Source organism: Octopus bimaculoides, chromosome 27, assembly GCF_001194135.2.
Source record: "Octopus bimaculoides isolate UCB-OBI-ISO-001 chromosome 27, ASM119413v2, whole genome shotgun sequence".
NCBI lineage: Eukaryota > Metazoa > Mollusca > Cephalopoda > Octopoda > Octopodidae > Octopus > Octopus bimaculoides.
In genome coordinates this window covers 9,111-30,982 of record NC_069007.1, presented here as the reverse complement: position 1 = coordinate 30,982, position 21,872 = coordinate 9,111, and the positions used below count along the sequence as shown (strand labels likewise).

General features: G+C 37.4%; 3 protein-coding genes across 3 annotated transcripts in view; all 3 read left to right on the top strand.

Moving 5' to 3' along the window:
* Nucleotides 1-526: 526 nt before the first annotated feature.
* On the top strand, nucleotides 527-6,802 carry LOC106881297 (zinc finger protein 665). The gene is made up of 2 exons (XM_014931629.2): nucleotides 527-638; nucleotides 3,688-6,802. The coding sequence occupies exon 2, from the start codon at nucleotides 4,230-4,232 to the stop codon at nucleotides 5,748-5,750; it is 1,521 nt and encodes a 506-aa protein (XP_014787115.1). The 5' UTR covers nucleotides 527-638; nucleotides 3,688-4,229; the 3' UTR covers nucleotides 5,751-6,802.
* Nucleotides 6,803-9,549: 2,747 nt separating this feature from the next.
* Nucleotides 9,550-16,772, top strand: LOC106881298 (zinc finger protein 239). The gene is made up of 2 exons (XM_014931630.2): nucleotides 9,550-10,903; nucleotides 15,089-16,772. Exon 2 carries the CDS (start codon nucleotides 15,330-15,332, stop codon nucleotides 16,263-16,265), a length of 936 nt encoding a protein of 311 aa, XP_014787116.1. The 5' UTR covers nucleotides 9,550-10,903; nucleotides 15,089-15,329; the 3' UTR covers nucleotides 16,266-16,772.
* A 3,714-nt stretch (nucleotides 16,773-20,486) lies between these two features.
* Nucleotides 20,487-21,872, top strand: part of LOC106881295 (zinc finger protein 43) — a 4,809-nt gene continuing 3,423 nt past the window's right edge. Inside the window, exon 1 of the mRNA XM_014931627.2 lies at nucleotides 20,487-21,036. The gene's annotated coding sequence lies outside the window, so the exon portion shown is untranslated. The remainder of the gene's footprint in view (nucleotides 21,037-21,872) is intronic.

The window sequence follows — 21,872 nt, the reverse complement described above, 5'->3', positions numbered from 1 at the left end:
TTATATATAAAGGGCATTAACTGTGTATCAATGCCTCACGCTATCGAGGGACTAAATAAGTAAAAAAAACTACCAAAAATAAGCAAATATATATATATATATATATATATATATACACACACACACACACATGACAGTCTTTCAGTTTCCGTCTACTGAATAGACTAACAAGGCTCAAGACCATAGTAGAAGACATTTGCCCAAGGTACCATGCAGTGGGACTGAACCCAAAACCACGTGGTTGGGAAGCAAGTTGCTTACCACACAGCCACGCCTGCGTTTATGTCTTTGTAACCTAGCGTTTCAGCAACAAAAATCTAATATAATAAGCACCAGACTGGGGTCGGTTTATTCGATTAAACCCTTCAGGTCAGTGTGTCCCAGCATGGTCGCAGTTTTAATGACGAAAACAAGTAAAAGAAAAAAGAAAAATATTCAAATTATGAAGAAAGAAAATTGGTGGGGCGCTAAAGTGTAATTGTATCTCTAATGTCTAGCTTTTTGTAGATGGAAAGCATTTCCTCAATACGCATGCGCAAACGGACATGGCTTCTTTGAGGCTCCGAAGATTATTTTCAAAAGAATTCCTTTCATCCTTATCCCGTTCATCGCCGAAATTGTCCAGTTTGTATGTCATGGTAAAGTAATCCTGTTTATCCACGGTTTCATACTATTTATTTTCTATTTTTTCCTTATCTTTACTGCTTCTGTTGTGAAAGCGACATCTCCCTTTGACCCTTTTCTCCAGAAAGGGGAGAATGGTCCTTTTAATTACAGCAGATCCTTCTAGTATAATACATAGGCGTAATTAAACTTTTGTTTCCCCCCCATAACTTGAAAATACACGTTTTATTTATGAAAAAAAAAAAAACATTTCAGATGGTTTACCTTACGATTTTGCAGCGGAAAATTGACGATCTTTGGTGTGTGTGTGTGTGTCTGTATGTTTGTGTGTGTGTATGTTTGTTTGTGTGTGTGTGTGTGGTGGAATCTCTCGACATAAACACACCAACAGTTTTTGCACAAATGATTTGTTTGCAGTAATCAAATGTATTGTGCTGTCCATTAATTAGCTCACTCACTTCATCGGATCGACCTTACCCGTTACCACACATCTGATCTCGAAGTGATGGCAACGCCACAGGGATTGAACCCACGATCTAGCGATCGTGAGTGCAACACCCTAACCACTAGGCCATGCACCTTCAGACACACACATTTGTGTATAAAAAAAAATCACTATAAACACATGTTTATATCATTATCTTCCTGTGTTTGGTGTGAACCCCAACCCTGGATGTTCCGAGTGATTAACGACAACGACAAGCCAGGAAATACTTGGCACTGTCATGCTATTAGCTGTCAGAAGTGAAAGTGCTCACTGCTAGTGAAGTATCTGTCTGTCTGTCTGCATGCCTGTTGCTGGCCTGTCGATTCTTTGGCTACTGACAGCTAATACCATGACTGGCCGGAGCGAGCTATCTGTCTGTCTGTCTGTCTCTCTCTCTATCTATCTATTACTCGAAAGTTCGCGCGTCCGCGCTAGCTAGTCGTGAGTAGAAAACACAAATTTAATATAAAAACATATTTCCTGAAATTGCAAATTATCTAAAATATAAAAAATATAATTTTCAACAGAGAGAATTTATCAAAATAGAAAACAAATGAAGTTTGAAGTTTAAAAATAATAGGACGCGCGAACTTTCGAGTAATAGATAGATAGATAAGAGAGAGAGAGAGACAGACATATAGCTCGCTCCGGCCAGTCATGGTATTAGCTGTCAGTAGCCAAAGAATCGACAGGCCAGCAACAGGCATGCAGGCAGACAGACAGATACTTCACTAGCAGTGAGCACTTTCACTTCTGACAGCTAATAGCATGATAGTGCCGAATACTTTACTGCATCACTTAATGCCACAAAAAACACCCTTGATGCTCTGTCGTGGCCTCCAAATGCACTCGGAACATCCAGTGCAGGTTTCAAGCAAAACAAATGATATAAACATGTTTATCGCAATTTTTCCTATATTTGTTCTTTCTATCATAATTTTAAACTAACAACCTCTATTGCAGAGCAAGCTTCCGTACAGTCTTCATGTCCTAAATGCATTCTGCAAACTAGTCAGCTTCGACAGTAAAACGTGCCAAATACGACCCACTCAGAAAATGTTTGCAAATTTGTATTCTACACACGGGAATTCACACGACTAATAAAAAGAAAATTTTAATCAATTTCAAAATATGGACAGTCGGAATTTTTTTTTTATTAAATCTCATCAATAGACTATTCAATGTGTTTATGACGAGAAAGATATTGAAAAACATCAATACGTCAGACTTACAAACAAAGGAGTTGTGTATTTTGGTTATTGTGAGATGTGCTAAAAAATAACAGCTAAATACCTCCTTAAATCACACAAAAAAATCTTTTTTAATTTCTTTTTGTTTTGCATAATTGAATTCCCATGTGTAGAACAGACATTCGCGAAAGGTTTCTGTGTACTTGAAGCAGAATTCTGCCTAATTGCATTTCAGTTGCATTTCCAGTGCTGTGTGGTTCCACTGCACAACCACAACGGTGAAACATACGTGGGTAACAAATGATATAAACATGTTTATCATAATTTCTCCTACAGGATGCAGGTGTGGTTGTGTGGTATAAATGCCTTGAAAAATACTCCTCCAGCTGTTTATGTCCAGCCAAGATCATCCTGTTCAGGGTGTGGTAGGACATTGATGTCTTGTTGGGGTTCAGCATCTTGATCAAGCCAACAAAGATGGGGAACTCCACTCCATGCAGTGGTAGCATGTTGTCGACAAACAGGTCTACAATCTTTCTGTCCACCATAGATTGATGGACGCCCATGTCAGCAGTTTGGTCAAAGCCTTGCCAATGCTAGGCGGGCATGCTTTCTTTGCACATGGCTGCAACGACTGGTTACTGGCACTGCTACCAAAAGATTGTCTGTGTTTCCCACGGGAAGAGCTGAATCCTCTCCTCAAAGTGGATGGCATGTACTGGGTGTTTCTTCTTGACATGTAGCTTCAAGTTGTAGAGGCTCCCCACTTGTCCCTTGATGGTGGTCTCCTTGGACTGGCACATGATGCACTGGAAATACAGTATTTTGGCATTCCTCTTATCCCTTGATGTAAGGACAAATTAGTCCTCCAGGTGGAGCCATGTGTTCTGAGACTCTTTTGCTCTCCACCTCACCCACAACCACTGCAGATTCCTAAACTGGCCCTTCATCCTCAAGCTGAACAAAAATGTCCTCATAACAATAACTCGATAAGCTAATAAGGTACACCACTGTCACTGTAATGTGACAACATCATAAGAGAACAGAACTCAAGACTGCAGAATTACACAATGCTGCTGCATCAACCAATCACGTCTTCTCACGTGTACACACACATTCAGCCAATAGTGTGCCTGATGGACTCTTCAAGACAGGAACAAACGTCTGAATTTTGTTAGCAGAACGAAATTTAGCGGAAGCTGATTGGTCTGCTAATGGTTTCCAAAGTTAGTGAAAACGCTAATCCGCTAAACAAACAACTGATAGTAATGATATACTGAAATTACAAATAATCTAAGAGAGTTATAACTGACTCTCCTTCAAAAAAAATCTCAAAACTTCTGGAATGCACCTCATATATCTTATTTTGTTTGTTTATTGTTTCAGAACATCAGATGACATTGACAGAAGAGAATCTTTAAATTCAGAAGCATCATCATTATTATCGTCTCAAGACTCAAGGAAAACCTTATGCAGAAGAAACATAAAGCCCTTTTCATGTAAACTGATGGTAAACTATTTCTTTAGACCTGTCTATAAACTTGGGGTAAATTTACAAAGGAATTTGCACCATCTTTGGATGGTGTCAGATATCACAGATGATGGAAATATAGCAAAAGAAATATTTGTTAGCCATGAACTATAAAAGCAGAAATTTGAAAACTATTAATTTATTATGGTGAGAGAAAAAATATCGAAACAATATTTGAGACACTCAACCCTTTAGGTTGTTTAAACCAGCCATATCTGGCCCAAAATATTCTGCTTTAGATCCAGCCTGTATCATCTAAAAATAAACACACACGCCATTGAAAGTTTTAAGCTACAATATAATGCATGATTAATTCAAAACTGAATAAATAAGCATTGCATTTGACAAAGCAATCTGAATATTAATGGGTTAAAAGAATGATTCTTTTTGTAAAAACATGGCAAAAACAGTGCAAAAATTATACACTTGCAATATCTGTAAAAAGTCCTTTTCTAAGGCTCTTACACTCACTAATCACCGATGCCACCACTGTGATGTCTGTGGTAAATCATTTTCGCGTGCAGATAGTTTGGCTTCCCACAAATATACGCATACGGGAGAAAAGAAACCATATAGTTGTGATATCTGTGGTAAATCATTTTCTCATAAACATCATTTAGCTAGACACAACTATGTTCATACAGGAGCGAAGCCATATCACTGTGATATCTGTGGTAATTCATTCTCCGATGGAAGTACCTTAACTAAACACAAACGTATTCATACAGGGGAGAAACCATATCGTTGTGATATCTGTGGTATATCATTCTCTCAGATTATTCACTTAACTAGACACATAACGAGTCACACAGGAGAAAAACCATACAAATGTGATGTATGTAATAAGTTATTCTCTCAAGCGTATACTTTGGCACAACATGTACGGACCCATACAGGAGAAAAACCATATCACTGTGACATTTGTGGTGAATCATTCTGTCAAAACAACCTCTTAGCTGCACATAAGTATATTCATACAGGAAAGAAACCATATTACTGTGATATTTGTGGTGATGGATTTTCTCAGAAATGTGCTTTAGTTGCTCACGGCTATGTTCATACAGGAGAGAAACCTTATCGCTGCCATGTCTGTGGTGATGGCTTTTCCGAAAGAAGTGCCTTGAATGCGCATGCATATGTTCATACAGGAGGGAAACCTTATCACTGTGATATGTGTGGGAAATCTTTCTTCTTCAGGGGTTCCTTTACCAAACATAAACTGATCCATACTGGAGAAAAACCATTTCACTGTAACATTTGTGGTCAGTCATTCTCTGATAAAAGTGTCCTATGTGATCACAAACAGATTCATGCTAAAGGCAAGCCACATCAATGTGATATCTGCGGTAAGTCGTTCTCTCAAAGTAGAGCTTTAACCAATCACTTACGCAGTCATACAGGAGAGAAACCATATCGCTGTGATATCTGTGGTAAATCATTCTCTGTAAAAAGTACCTTAAAAAAACACTCACGCATTCATACTGGAGAGAAACCATATCATTGTGATATTTGTGGTTATTCATCTTCTATTGAAAGTAACATAATTCAACACAAACGTATTCACACAGGAGAGAAACCACATCGCTGTGATATCTGTGGTAAATCATTTTCTATAGCTAGTAACTTAAATAGACATATGTACATTCATACAGGAGATTCACCATATCATTGTGATATTTGTGGTAAAACATTTACTGTAAGTAGTAACTTGAAAGTTCATAAACGAACTCATACAGGCGAGAAACCTTTTTACTGTGACATCTGTGGTAAATCATTCTCAGAGAATCGTTTCTTAAAAAAACACAGGCTTAATCACACAGGAGAACATGCCTATCACTGTAATATCTGTGGTAAATCATTCTCTGAAAATCGGTTCTTAAAAAAACACAAACTTAGTCACCCTGGAGAGCTGCCATAATATTTCGATAGATTTGGAAAGAATGTTTGCTCAGATTGGGAACTTAGCTAAACTCAAAATAAGATAACATAAAAGGATTGGTTTTTGCTGTTGTAAAAAGAATGTTACATTGTCATAATGTCTTACATGTAAAAAAAATCATCCTCAAAATAAAAAGGTAACACCACTACTCATAAATAAGAGGAACAAGTTGCACTGTGTTTGTAGAAAATCATTTTCTCACTGAAATACTACAACGAAACACATTCATACTGGATCACTGTTGTAAATCTCTCATGGAAAGGCTATATCACTCTGATATCTGATTAATGCTGCTCTGATGGAGATATCTTCACCAGCCACAAATGCACCGATGAAGAGAAACCATGTCAATGTGATATTTGTGGTAAATCACACTCAAGAGGGAGTCACTCCACTACACACATATTATATTCATACAAGAGGGAAACTATAACACTCATGTGATATCAATTGTAAATCACTCCAAAAAAAACGAAATTAAAAAATGTTTCTTAATTGCAAAAGAGAAGAATAACCTTATCGTTGTCAAAACGAATTCTACGAAACATCTTATAGAATATCACACACAAATATACATATGTATATAGATGAAATTTATAGAAAAACAAAAAATGAAGACAGGTGTATTAAGTTTGACACTTGGGAATATAAAAAAACGAAAAAGTCTTTTATGTTTCAAACCTATGCTCTTCAACAGAGGGGAATAAGAGAGAATGAAAGAAAAAACCCTGCAGATTTAGTAATCAAGCATGGCAACTGATTGGAAGAAGAGTTTAGAAGGAAGGTCGATAATAAAGTCACAGTGCCCCCACCTCCCAACTGAAGGAACGTGTGTGTGAATAGGGGCCAGTTTTTGACAAGTCTGGGTGAGTAAGTGTGTGCCTCTAATGTGTCACTGCTCATATAGGGGTATGTGTGGTGATGATGGCGGGTGCTGGGAAGTGGTCACCGCTACAGACATGTGGTGTCCATGTATGCGTTGCATGCCTTCTTTTCTAGGATAAATAAAGTTTTGTTTCATGTAAAATTAATTATTGATAATTTTAACTTTCCTTAATTTTCCAATGGATTTTTGTTTCTTTTTTCATTTCCCCCTGGGAAGTGGTCGCATGAATGAATTAGGACTTCTGGTCTCCGAACAGACACAGCATGCAGAAAACCATTTGCTTCTCAGTGTACAAGAGAACGCCTCTGTAAACAGAAGGAATTGAATTGGTCAGCAGCTGTTAATTAAAAAAATTGGCATTGTAGGACCGCTAAAGAAAGCAAATATACTTGCATTCCTTTGGAGAATTCAAAAGATAGACAACTTGCCTGCTGTCTTTTAGGGAGTGAAAAGAGAAAAAAAGGGTCAAAACATAGGGAGTAATACAATTCTTGTTCCTGCTTATTTTCTTAACTGCCTATTCAGGGGTCAAAAGTCACCATTACCCCATGGAATTTAATCATGTGACCACTATCCAGAATTCATTAGTGAATTTGATTTTGTGGTTAAAAGGTAACATTTTTATCCATTTATTAATTCCAATGCTTTTAAAATAATTTTTAAGAAATTTACATAAATAAGTAAACTAGATTCTAATTTTGTTATTAGATTCCTAGCTAGACTTGTGTTGATTCATCAAAATAAAAAACAAAATTAAAATCCAATAGCATTTTTCAAGAATGTCATTTACCCACAAAATCGCAACAGTGTCAATTGACTCTGCTTCCTCTCGACTTTCGCGACCTTTTGTAACAAGAAGCTTCAAAGAGAAAAAGATTATTTTTCTTGGAAGAGAGAAACCAAATCTTGAATTGGAAAATCAAAACTAAAGTAAGTAGCAAGAAATGTCATCGTTATTTTGAACAATATGAGTGGATGACAAGCTGTCCCATACGAAACAAATTGTTTTGTTCCCCATGTCTGTTATTTTGTCAACATAAGAAGCCATGGATAACTACTGGCTACTGTGATTTGAGCAATTTGTTTACAGCTCTGGCAAAATACAAGAAATCTCAGAACCTTGTGAATTCTGTCATTGCTCTGTAAACCTTTGGTTGACAACAAATTGATATTGCAATTGATCTCTGGGAAAGTTGCATAAACAAGTCATGATATATTGAAATGATTAACTCACTGTATTGAAATGTTAGCTTGTCAAGAATTACCATTTCGAGAACACAGTGAAATAGAAGAATCAAATAATAAGCGAAATTTTCAATCATCATTTTCCGTTCATAGAGAGCAGAATATGATGATTGTATAAGATCACATTTAGATTTCCTGAAGAAAAATGCCAACTGCACATTTTCTGAACTTTCGAGGAATATTTAAAATGTGATTATTAATTGTATATCTATCTAGGATGCCTCAAGACTGTTTCCACACACTTCCCTCATTCATCTCGATCTTCCATGATGGTCCTCAGCTCCTGTACCCATTCCATATCAGTATCTTCCAGCAAGTTGTCGATACGGGTCATCTTTCTCCTTCCTCTCTTGGTTCTTCCTTCCATTAGTTGCCAGAGCACTAGCTCGTTAGCAGTTTCATTGGTGTGTCTGATGCAGTGTCCAGCTAACCTCATCCTTCTATGCTGTATCTTCAATGTTACTTTTGGTAGTCCCTGGTATAAGTCAGCGTTTGTTGCTTGACTCTTCCAGGAGACATTGAGTGCCATTCTAAGCATCCTCGTATAACAACCGTCCAACTGCTTCTTCGATGATTCAGTGAGCGTCTATGTTTCAGCCCCGTATAGAAGAGCAGACTTCACTGTTGCCAGAAACAACCTCACTTTCAATACCTCAAAAAAGTTTGCTTGACATTTCAAGATGTATTTGTTAAGTTGAGAACTCCAAAAAAAAAAAAATAATAATTGATTCATATCAAGAACAACAAGTTTGAGGAATTTTACTCCTGAGTTTTGGATGGGGTCACTGAACGACCAGAGAAGCAAAGTCGACATGAAGAACCAGAAGCTTTAAAAATTTTGTTTCATAACATTTCAGCCCATGCTAGCATGGAAAGAGGACGTTAAACGATGATATTCCACAAAGAATTAACATAAAGTAAAACAAAATTAAATCAAAATATCAATAAACTACAGGCAAGAAAGTTAGACAATCGAAGTCCATGTATAAAATATTTTTAGTGAATTTTACATTTTCATAATTGAGATGCCTTTGAGAAACTCTTGGAACAATAAATTGATTTTGATCAATAAAAATGTTTGCGCATGCATGAGGAATTATCAATGAAGGGCTATAACTACTTTTGAGTACCCCACCAAGTTGCTTTCTTCAAAGTTTAGGAGCGTGTCGTTTGTTCATGTGCAGTTTGGTATTGAGAAAAAGGTGAAAGTAAATTGCGATAGAAACGGTAGTTGACGACAATGAAATTCCTTAATTTCATTATATTCTTATGACATGTATAAGATGCATTGAATGTGTTTATAGCTTTTCCGTGGTCTCTGAATCTATTTTGCCACATAAGATCATATACACGTTGGAAATGAGTGACACTGCTTGTGTGACTCGTTTTACACACACACACACACACGCATACTTATATGTATATTCATTGCATTTTAGACTTTGTGAAAACAATTTTTTTCTTTACAAAAACTACATCACTATAACATATTCAGAACACTATTTCAGAAAATTAACACTGTTCTCTCTGAGAATATCCGAAAACGGTGTATTATCTTGATCTAGTCTTTCTCATTCATTGATTGTATTTTTAAAAAAATTGTTATATTAATATATTTGTCTGCATGTGTTTACTTTATGCGTATTTCAGTATTATGTATACCAGCCATGTGTTTATACATATCATTAATATATAAGTTCGTGGATGTGAAAAGAGGGCATCTGTCTCCCAAACTCTAAAGTTGTGTAATGTTTTCATGCTTGGATTTGTAAACTACGATAAAAATAAATACAGAAAAATACTAACATAGACAAATTGAAACAAAACACGCGGGTGAAAAGAATCCCGTGGTGTGAGGAATCAATTGTAATAAATCAACATCGAACAACGTGCGTCAGAGGCAACCGTGAATTGAACCACGAAGTCGCAGACAACAGTGAAGCGAACCACAACACAGCATCCTGTTGTCATGGTAACAAGCTGCTAATGCCACGCTGTCTGTTGATTGGCTAAAATTACCCAACTATAATTAATTCCAAATAACATCAGATTCTTTGATTTACGAGATAAAGTAATTGGTTGATCGTAATCAAAAATCAGAGTTGTATCGATACACCAAAAATGAAAGCAATCTAAGCAAAATTAGGCGAAAAGTGAAACTAAAACAAATTTTGAAATAAAATCTTACTCAAAAGTAGTCAAAGAAAAGTGAACCCTTCTGAAAGAGGTTTTAGAATGTTCTGAAAACATTCATCCCCTGTTTTCCCATATTTTTCCCTCCAAAGAAACTCAGTTGAATGTTACTGGAAAAATGCAAAACGCAGATTCAACAGTGTGATGGGAGTACAGAAAATTTACACATATTCAAACATGTAGAGGCTTTCTTTTTTAATCGTGCGTGTTTGTGCGGGTGCGCGCGTCGGGTCCCATGGAAAAAAAAAAGGGCCGAAAACAATCGCATTAATTAAAACTTTTGACTTCAAAATTTCGTGATTGCGGGTCCTGATGATTCGGCCCGGAAATGTTTTTAATTTACTCTCGGAGTCGGCCTGTTGGGCTACAGTGTCTAGGAATAAAGTTGAAAAGGTGTGACACACTGACATTCGCAGTTTTTTTTATCTCCATGTATCGAAATATATATGAATAGAATGTCTTCATTTAAATTTTATTTGAATTAATTTAATACATCCATGTGTTTATTGATTGTAAAAGTACATGGATAGAACAACGCATCCCGTCCAAGCACGTCTTATGAATCACTGGAAACACGATTCCGTTTATTTGGATGTTAATTATTAACAATCGAAGTTTCGATCTTCTCAAAATTGATAGAAAATACTTTTGAGACTTTCAAGAATTGTTGCTGCTATTTCCTCATGCGCATGCGCAAACATGTTGCCTTGCTTCACATCCATTAGAATCGCGCAGCGAACGTCTTGGCTTTCATTGTAATCGCGTTCATCGATAAATTTCTTTACATGGTATGAAGCCTATATTCATGGTAAAGTAATGACATTAATCTCCTGTTTTATTATATATGTATATTTACTTACTAGAGTAGATTTATCTTCTGTATTATGTGAATGTGTATCATTTCGGTGATCATTATATATATATATATATATATATATATATATATGTTGCCGGACAAATTGTGGGTGTGACCCTATGTTTAGAAGGTGTGCGGAGGCCTGGAATAAGTCGCCAAATTAAGTTGGATTTTCTCTGATTTGACGGGATTTATTAATTTTTTGTCTCAGAAGCGCTTGAAAATTTATAACTTTATTTAAGCCCCACCTGGAGCATCCGGGACGAACTTTTGGGGATTTTTTTTTTTTTGCAATACGCGCTTAAAAACGTTGGGACAAATCTTTAAAAAAAATATTGTCGAAATCCATGAAAATCCACGATTTTCCTAGTCTCCACTTTCACTTTTACAAGATTATATTTTTTATTCAATTTGTCAAAATGACGACTGCCCTAGATTCATATATGAATGAACACATTACGGGTTACGCGAGTTCATTCCAATAGCTGGGTGTGTTGCCCCTGCATGACACTATGGGAGCCGACCAAAGCCGTTTGAATGGATCCGGTACCCGGAAACAGAGGAGAAGCCCTTCGTGTGTGTATATATAAGGGGTAATTCCATAAATGATGCGTTTTTTTTTTTATTCTTCTTTCATTTTTCAAATTTAAGATAAACAAAGTTCGGCATTCTTTCGTTTAGAGAACCCATTTCTCGTCTCCAGTCACTATTTGGTCCCAAAAAGGTTCATTTGTGAGACGCGACAGCAAAGAAGAGCACGCGTTCACTCGGAAAGTTTGTGAGGAACCCATTGACCCAATTTGCCTGACTTTTCCAATGGCACGTAGGTGTCGATGAATGGTTGAATGACCAAATCCAAGCTTCTCTACTGGTTCTTCAACAGTTACGATGGGATTTTCTTCCACCAGGGTTTGCAGGACGTCCTTGTCGAGCTCGACAGATCTTCCAGGACTAGGATCGTCTTCTAGGCTGTAGTTTCCGTCTCGGAATTTCTGGCTTACGTTTACTGTCCGATCCCCATATACTGCATTAATATTCCTCGCACTTTACGTTGCGTTGTTGACTTTATTGAACTCATAAAGCAAAATATGCCGAATATGCACCTTTGTCACTTAGAAAAAAGAACAAAATCGAACTGCACTCTTAAAAATTTGCACCAAGAATAAGGACAAGGTAAAATTACTACCGGCTTTTAAAGCAAGTTGATGCTGGTAGTTAATCATATCCCCCTCCGACTTTTATTTCATGCAATTGAAAACAAAAAGCATTACTTATGGGATGACCCATTATATATATATATATATGTTGTATTTTGGGATGGTCATTTTTTTCATTTCATCTCAAATAAACATGTACTATATATTCGTTCTTCACTCGTTTATTACTGTTCTTATTCTGACTAATGTACATTGTTTGGAGATTTTTCATCACACACCTGTGACCACCTCAGCGACACTTTCTGTCTTTGTGTGAATGGAATAGGCAGAGCAAGAGCACACAAGACAGAAAGTGTCGCTGAGGAGGTCACAGACGTGTGATGAAAGATTTACGGACAGTTGACATAAGTTAGAATAAGAACAGTAATAAATGATTGAAGAACGAAAAAAAAATTACCATCCCGAAATACAACAATATCTGTTTGAACACACAACTTCACATCAGGAATCTTGCAACATAAATTCATAAATATATATAAATATATATATATATATATATATGTATATATAATTAAAGATAGTTATGGTCGTCCTTGGGGTTACCCCGGGTTTCACACCCATAAAATGCTTAGCTTTACAGAATCTCTTCGGACCCAAATGTCTAGTGGCCCATAACCTCCCCTGCCATGTATATATGGGGGGGGGGGGCAAGATGAGGTGTTTTTACTGCATTTTTTTGACTTTGAGACAACACATTTTTTGCAAATGTTCATCACCTTACAAATTCTATATCAGCTAAGCTAATGGCCTTTCCTAAATGCATTAAAAGCTTTATAACATAATCTGATCACTATTTCAGAAAATTATATCCATTCTCTTTGAGCATATTAAAGACAAATTTATCCTGGGCAAAATGAGTAAGTTTGTGATAAGGTGAATTTGCTGCTTCAATTCTCTCGAATTACATTTGAAAAAAAGACTCATATACATTAGCATCAACTGTTAGACATCAGCAATGCCACATAATTTGAAAGAGGGGCAGCGAACGAAGGCACAGGATATAAAATTAATGAAAATTGACTAAAAAAAAAAAAAATACTCAACATAAACTAAAATCTATGGCTTCCCTTTTGTGTATTGAAAATGAAACCCAAATTCGTGGTGTTGGATAGACTATGTATATCAATCAATTGAAGCATGTTTTTATCAATTTGTCACCCTATCAGCAAAAACCCTGCTCCTTTTTCTACCACATCCACACCTCCTATGCATACATGTGACACACCATTCACTATCAATACACCTGTAGATACACATATTTCAGACAGAATTACACAAAGTGGCAGAAGAGTTCTTTGAATGACCAAATATATGCACACCTATTATTTTTAGTTAACTTTAAAAACGATGCACAACCATCATCATCATCATCATCACCATCATCATTTAGCATCTGCTTTCCATGCTGGCATGGGTTAGATGAGTTGACTGAAACTGCCAAGCTGGAGCGCTGTACCAGGTTCCAATCTGACTTGGCATGGTTTCTATGGCTGGCTGCTCTTCCTAATGCTAACCACTCCAAGAATGTAAAGAGTGCTTTTTACATGCCACCGACACAGGTGCCAGGACTATACTTTCACTTGGCTTGATGGGTCTTCTTCTCAAGCATGGCATATTGCCAAGGGTCTCCACCACTTGTCATTGCCTTCATGAGGCCCAATGTTCGAAGATCATGCTCCACTTCTTGCTCCCATATCTTCCTGGATCTACCTCATTCACAGGTTCCCTCCACAGTCAGAGATCAGCACTTTTTTACACAGCTGTCCTTGTCCAAACACATCACATGACCATACCAGCGCAACACCACATCTGATGCCTCTTATGCCCAACTTTTCTTTCAAGGCGCTTACACTCTGTCATACATGCACATTGACATTGCACATCCAGCAAAACATATTAGCTTCATTTCTTCCAAGCCTGTGCATGTCCTTGAAAGAAATGAAGCTAGTCTGCTTTGCTGGATGTGTAATGTTTGTGTGCATGTTCGACAGAGTGTAAGCATCTTGATTTGAGAGAAATGAAAAAAAAAAAAAAAAAAAAACAACCCCACAGCATAGACTTTGTCGTGAACTTTCTCTTCCGTGGACAATATTTTTTTTGCATTTGCGTTTTTTCTGCTGTTCATTTTCATTCTCTGTTCTTAATTGTTCACTTTTTGCCTTTGTTTTCCTACAAACTCGACTGAAAGGGGTCTGATATAACAGTTAATTTCAGCTCCCCTTTGACCACATGTAAACCATGAGGTCATCATACATGCAGAACCTATTTCAGCCAATCAGAACTCTTTGTTCACATGATTGAATGGCATCAGTCATTTTTTTAGTGTAAAAAAAGCCAGAGTAAATTCACCCAGCTGGTCCTGGGTGAATTTCTCTTTCACTACTAGTTTTTTTTCACAGCTAACATACTCATCCCAGCATGACTGACCCTAAGAGCTGTTCTCACAGCTTTATATTCAACGCAGTGTGATAAGTGAAGAACTTATACCATGGCAACTTGAATATGCATTTGATGTGAAAAATCAACCCAGATATCAAATTTCTGATGATCTCCTGCATCTGTAAAATTAATTCTTCTTGTGTTACATGAACACCTTTGTAATAATGTAGCAGTAAATGACGGATATGAACTAGCAAGAAGTCTCTCATCCTAACCACGCTACATGAACAAGAGGCTTATCAAAGACGTTTGTAGACTGATAGCATCAAAGAATGGACTGCAAATAAGCCTGGCTGAATGCATCTATGCTGCATAAACGAGAGGGAACTGGAGAATGTTGGCCAGTTACCCCTGGAATACAGGGAGGGCACCTGTCTAACGATTTACAGTTATCATTATAAAAATGTAAAATCTCCACAGTTGAAGACTTATTTTTTAGTGTTTGCTGTCTCTTATTTTGTTCCTTTTTTTTTTATTTCAGAACATCAAATGAGATTGACAGAACAGAATTGTTAACTTCAGACACATCATCATTATTATTTATCTTCTAAAAGACTAAGAAGGAAGATGTTATACAGAACAGATATAACCTTGTTTGCATAAATCTATGTTGAATTTTTGCGAACTGTGATTAATCTGTTGGAAGAAGAACATTTCTAAAAAAATTTTATTTATGTGAAAAACCTAAAGAAATTCAAAGGAGTCATTCTTTTCTTAAAGGCATGCCAAAAGTGTTAGAAAAATCCTACAACTGTGATATGTGTAAAAGGTCATTTTGTAAGGCCATTACACTCACTACTCACAAATGTATTAATTCCCATCACTGTGATGTCTGTGGTAAATCATTTTCTCGTGCAGATAGTTTAGCTTCACACAGATTTACTCATACAAGAGAAAAGCCACATAGCTGTGGAATTTGTGGTAAATCATTTTCTCATAAACATCATTTAGTTAGACATAACTATGTTCATACAGGAGAGAAACCATATCACTGTAATATCTGTGGTAACTCATTCTCCGATGGAAGTACCTTAACTAAACACAAACGTATTCATACAGGGGAGAAACCATATCGCTGTGAAAACTGTGGCATATCATTCTCTCAGATTATTCACTTAACAAGACACATAAAAAGTCACACAGGAGAAAAACCATACAAATGTGATTTCTGTGATAAATCGTTCTCTCAAACATATATTTTAGCTAAACATATACGGACCCATACTGGAGAAAAGCCATATCACTGTGATATCTGTGGTAAATCATTCTCTGATAAATGTGTCTTACGTAATCACAAACAAATTCATGTGGGAGAGAAACCATATCGCTGTGATATCTGTGGTAAATCATTCTTTGTAAGTAGTTGCTTAACCAATCACTTACGCAGTCATACAGGAGAGAAGCCATACAGATGTGATATCTGTGGTAAATCATTTTCTGTAAAGGGTAATTTAACTAGTCACATACGCGTTCACACAGGAGAGAAACCATTTCATTGTGATATCTGTGGCAAATCATGCTCTGTAGAAAGTAACTTAAAACAACACAAACGTATTCATTCGGGGGAGAAACCATATCCCTGTGATATCTGTGGTAAATCATTCTCTCAGATTATTCACTTAACTAGACACAAATGCATTCATATAAGAAAGAACTGATATTATTGAGAAATCTTTGTTGCTTAACTGTCCGTGCATGGCTTTTCTCTTGTATGTTGTTAGGAAAGGAATTCAGTTTTAAAAATCATGCCAAGACAGACAGTGCTGCTTAGTACAGTCCCAGCATGAAAGATGCACATTAAATTATGATGAAAATAACCATTAATTCTTTACGTTATGAGTTCAAATTTCTACTGAGGTTACCTTTGCCTTTCATCCGTTTGGAGTCAGCAAAATAATTACCATTGGAAGAGAGGGTGGGGTCCGATGTAATCATCTTCACACCTCCCCCGAAATTCCTGGCCTTGTGCCAAAACTTGAAACAAGCATGACAACTCATTCTCTGACACTTATCTAATATAAATTTAAATATATTCTCACTGGAAAAAAAAAAATGTACAATGGTGATAAGAACCTTCAAGAACTACATTTTCTCTCCGTTTATCTAGAACTGAGTTAATTTATCACTACTACTTTTTGATAAAAATAAAACATTCTTTTATCATACTGACATACTTATTCTAATATATTTCAACAAAAGGCAAAAAATACATGTGACATTGCTACTCAACAGGTGAGAAATGTATTCTCAAAAATCACTTATTTTTTAAATAAATCTATTAACTACAAAAGAAAGCAGTTTTTCATAACATTATATATCATGAGGATCATCTAACGTCTGCCTTCCGTGCAGGCATGGGTTGGACGGTTTGCCAGGAGCCAGCCAGGTAGAAGACTACTACAGACGACTGTCTGGTTTTGGCAGGGCTTTTACGGCTGAATGCCCTTCTTCACACCAACCACTCCGCAGAGTGGACTCAATGCTTTTTACGTAGCACCAGCACAGGCGAGGTCAGTTTTGGCATGGGTTTTACAGCTGGATGCCCTTTCCAAGTGCCAACCACTTTACAGTATTGATTGGATGCTTTTTATGGGGCACCAGCACTGGCTGGGGTCACCAAGAAACTTTCAAGACAAGGAATTTTGAGAGGGGAGAGGGCGTTAGAGGAGGTGGGAGAGATCTTGTGTCAGATGATAAAAGGTTGGAATGTGACAAAGTTAGAAACGTGTTTTTCTATAGAGGAGGTGCATGGTTACCTGGCCAGAGAGAGGTAACTAGAAAGGAGATGAGAACAAGTGTGCTGATATCTATACATAAATGTATGTATATATATATATATATATATATTGGGTCATCCCATACATAATGCAGTTTTTTTATACTTCTTTTATTTTTCAAAATTAAGATAAATAAAATTCTTTTTTAATCTAAAATATACTCCCCTTCAATGCTCCTCCACTATCTAGCAGACTCGCAGGGCCCCTCTTCCAAAATTCACTTGTCTGTGATGAAAAATATTCTGCCAGTACTGTTCTGACCTCGTCTACAGATTCCATATTTTTTCCATCCAAATAATTTTGAAGACTACAGAATAAATGATAATCAGATGGGGTAATGTCTGGTGAATATGGTGGGTGAGGCATTGTTTCCCATTCAAACTGCTCCAGCCTTTGGAATGTCATCCTCGCTGTATGTGGCCAAGCATGATCCTGAAAGAACAACACCTTTCCTCTTGGTAAAAAACTTGGTCATTTTTCTTCTAGTGCCGATTTCAACGACCCAATCCAAGCTTCTCTGCTAGTTCCTCAACAGTTACAGGTTTTTGTTCCACCAAGGTTTCCAGGACGTCCTTGTCGAGCTCTACAGATCTTCCAGGACGACACTCGTCTTCTAGGCCGTATTTTCCAGCTTGTAATTTCTGGATCCACCATTGACACTGGCTTATGCTATTTGTCCTATCCCTATATACTGCTTTGATATTCCTCACACTTTGTGTGAGGAATATCATTGTGTTGTTACCTTTATTGAACTCATGAAGTAGGATATGCCAAATATACTCCTTTGTCACTTCCATTACGCCCTAAAACTCACCCTAACTAATCATGCATGTGGATGCCTTCCAAGTAAATAATGGAATGATATCGATTTATAGTTTAAATAATGTATATACGGGACTTGCACTTGCTGTTGGTCTACACAATTTTCCAATACATCAATTTATTGCAAACAGCTTCGAGCTGGAGAAGAATTTAGACAGTATACATCTGTGTGTATGATGTACAACTGGAAATGGTTTGTGTCAGTGGGCGTTGTTCATCTGAGAAAACACTGGTCAGCTTAGTCCCAGATCCTTTCTGCCTGTCCCTTTGCTGACCACGGTGTTTATAACAGCCGTGGCAGCTAGAAAGACAGACATGCTGCAGGAAGGTCAGCTCCTGTTCATTTGAAATTCGCCTGACAAGGCTGAGGTCGTCGGTCAAGGGGAGACAATTCATAATTTTTTGACAGGACAAAGAAAATTCTTTCGTGCCTGTTTGGTCAGACGAGAATCCTTAGATTTGGTTTCGAATCTAAGCTTGGAGAAAGGAAGTGTTAGTTTTTACGCACTGATGTTGCACATCCATCAGAGTGTAAGAGTCTAGCTTGACCCTGCTTGAGATTTGAAACCAAATCCACCGGATTGCTGCTTGTCAAAACGAGTGAGAAATCTTCTACAATAGATGATTGATGAGGAAACACTCCACCTCCTAGGACTTGTACTGGTCAAGAAAAGGTCAGTCCTTTGTTTAAGGCTTAACCCACATTACTGACCATAGCTTATATAACAGAGAGAATTTTCTATCTCTTCCCCTTATGTGTCAGCAAGACCAAGAAGCAACACCAGCTCTTTTGCGTCAGCCTTAACCAAGAGCAGCACTTCCTTTTGCCTTTCGTTCGACATGTGAAGAGAGGCTTTCGGCTGTAAGAAAGGCGATACTGCCTTTATCCTTTCTAGTCAGCACTATGACTACCTTACTCTTTCCCTTTCTACTGACAGACAAACTTTTTTTACTTATCAACTACTAACCAGCGAGTCCTCCTCCTCGTCACTATCACTAGCATTGCTCCTGTCTCTTTAACAAACCGTCGGGTAAACAAATAAATATATGTAAATAACATTTCTTCCTTCTTGGTGTTAATTCTTCGATGTACACTGATTACTCCGACGGGAGAACCTTGAAGCGTTACATCTATACACTATATTTAGTAGTGGGCTACATCGTATCACATTGATATGGCACACCACATCCAGCCTGCTACATTTGGTGACCCTGTCAAACGATCACAGCCTTCACATCACCCGGCAATGAATTAGAACTGGAAAATTCCTGTGGTTAATCGGCACATAATGGCTCGCCCAGAACACAACCCAGCGGCAAACACATCCACGGTCGACATGGCATTCCATGCGGCAATTATGTTGAGGATTCCCCCATTTCAGAGGCACGACCCCTCTGCAATAAAGGCCCATATCTCACTACTATAGAGGATAGTCATCTTTACACAAGCATTATACAATCTGCGGATCTCTCTGATTTGACGGGCACCACTTGTTTTCTTAACGAAACACTTTCAAACTTGGGACACTGGTAGAATGTGTCATATGAAACAACTTCTTCTCTTAACCTTAACAAAAAATTGTACATCGCAAGTTATTTCATGTTAAAGTTGTCGTATTTCTGTAATTTCAACCAATCACTGACGTCTATTCAGCTGAATACAGTTACTGCTCTTCTTGTAAACAATAATTTTTGCCGGTGTCAAGAGTGTTATTCTCTGTTTAATTATATCATTATTCCCTAGTAAGGGTTTAGGGGGTTAGGGTTAGGAATGAGGTTATGGCAAAAATAATCATAACCCTAACCCTAAAGCTAAAACCAGTACAAACGCACGAACGATGTCATAAATAAAAGTACCACCGATAGTTGTTGACAAACTACAGCACTAATTTTATTCAAGGGAAAAGATCCCATGACACCGTTAGAATATGTTGTTTACATTCCACAGCAGTATTTGTTTTCACCTCAATAGACGTCAGTGATTGGTTAAAATTACCGAAATGCGACAATTTTTTACATGAAATAACTTCGAATACGAACATTTTTATCTGTTCTATAACACAAAATATACAAGTATACGAAGTTTGGAAGTGTTTCGGTACCAAAAACACTACATAAAACATAAATGAAAAGTGTTGGCCGTCAAATCAGAAAGATCCACCAGGTGTAGTATGCAAGAGAAAAAACTACGATGGTTTGGTCCTGTGATGCATTTGTAAAAGACAGCTGCCCAAGGTGCCACACAGTGGGAACTGAATCGAAGCACATGTGGTTGGGAAGCAAACTTCTTACTACAAAACTACGTCAGCACTTAAGCAGCTATGCCTAGATCTTACGTTTAATTATATGTACGGTCTTCATGTTTTTCTGAATAAATCATTCGTTGCAATTCTGACCACTATAATTTTTTTCCCCTTTAAAGCCTTAAACTAAAAAGGTATGAACTGCTTTTCTTTCAGAGTTCAAAGAAACTTTCTACTTGACACATAGGTCTGAAACCTATGGAAGGGAACTAGCCGATTACATCGACCCTGAAAAGAGTCAATCTCAGCGGAATATGAACTCAGTACGTAAAGATGCACGAAAGACCGCTAAACACTTCGAGCATCGTGCTAACAACTTTGCTAGCTAGTTGCAAGGAAATAAATTGATGGAGCACTCAAGTGTAGTTATACCTCTGTGTGTTCATAATTATAATTTTCGCCATGCGCATGCGTCAAGAGAGATTGCCTTTATGGTGTCATTGACGAAGCTCGGACCAGCGAAATATGACGTTTATAATCGCTTCCATCGGACGAACAGTCTGCTTTGTAGGAAGCATTTATTCATGGTAAAGTAATCATATTTATCTACAGTTTCTTAATATATACTTAGTTTATTAAAAAAAGACTAATATGCACCATTAAATTAATTAAAATGTTATCACATCTTCGAGTCTTTGTTTTGATACATTAATTATTTATTCGTTTATATCAATTTGGTGGAAGCACCCTAACCCCACATATATAGGGGTTTTATGACGAATCAGTGATACTGGCAGACCCACACGTGTTCCCCCACTGGCTTTATTTGTTTTATCTGCAGTCTCTACCAAAAGCCATATAAAAACTACCCTACAATACACACACACACACATATAGACTATACGGGTACTACTAAAGAAGAGTGGTCGCGCGTCCGCGCTAGCTAGTCGTGAGTAGTCGATCCTACGACAAGTGCGCGCGTGTGCGCGTATGCAAATGAATACATGTCCCGACTCTACGTATGTGTCTGAGCGTAGGTGCTCGTTCCCCGCCACCGCTTGAAACCGGTGTTTACTACCTCGTAACCTAGCGGTTCGGCCTAAAAGACCCATAGAATAATAATAATAATAATAAAAAAACAGACTTAAAGGAGATAAAAGGTTCGGAGTTCGATTTCGTTCGACTAAAAATTTCTCGAGGTGGTTTTAAATGCACAGTGGCTAAAAAGAGCAGAAGGTCAGCCAGGGGTCATGTCCGGGATGCAGCCCCTAGAGGAAGAAGGTGTTAACCTTTATCACACTGATTTGCCCCCTATTATAGTTTCCCCTGCTGCTGCAGAACAAAGGACAGAAGCACCTACTGTTTAAAAATTGTTATAACTTTCGTTGTATTGTGTGTACAGACTCGATTTATATATATATAT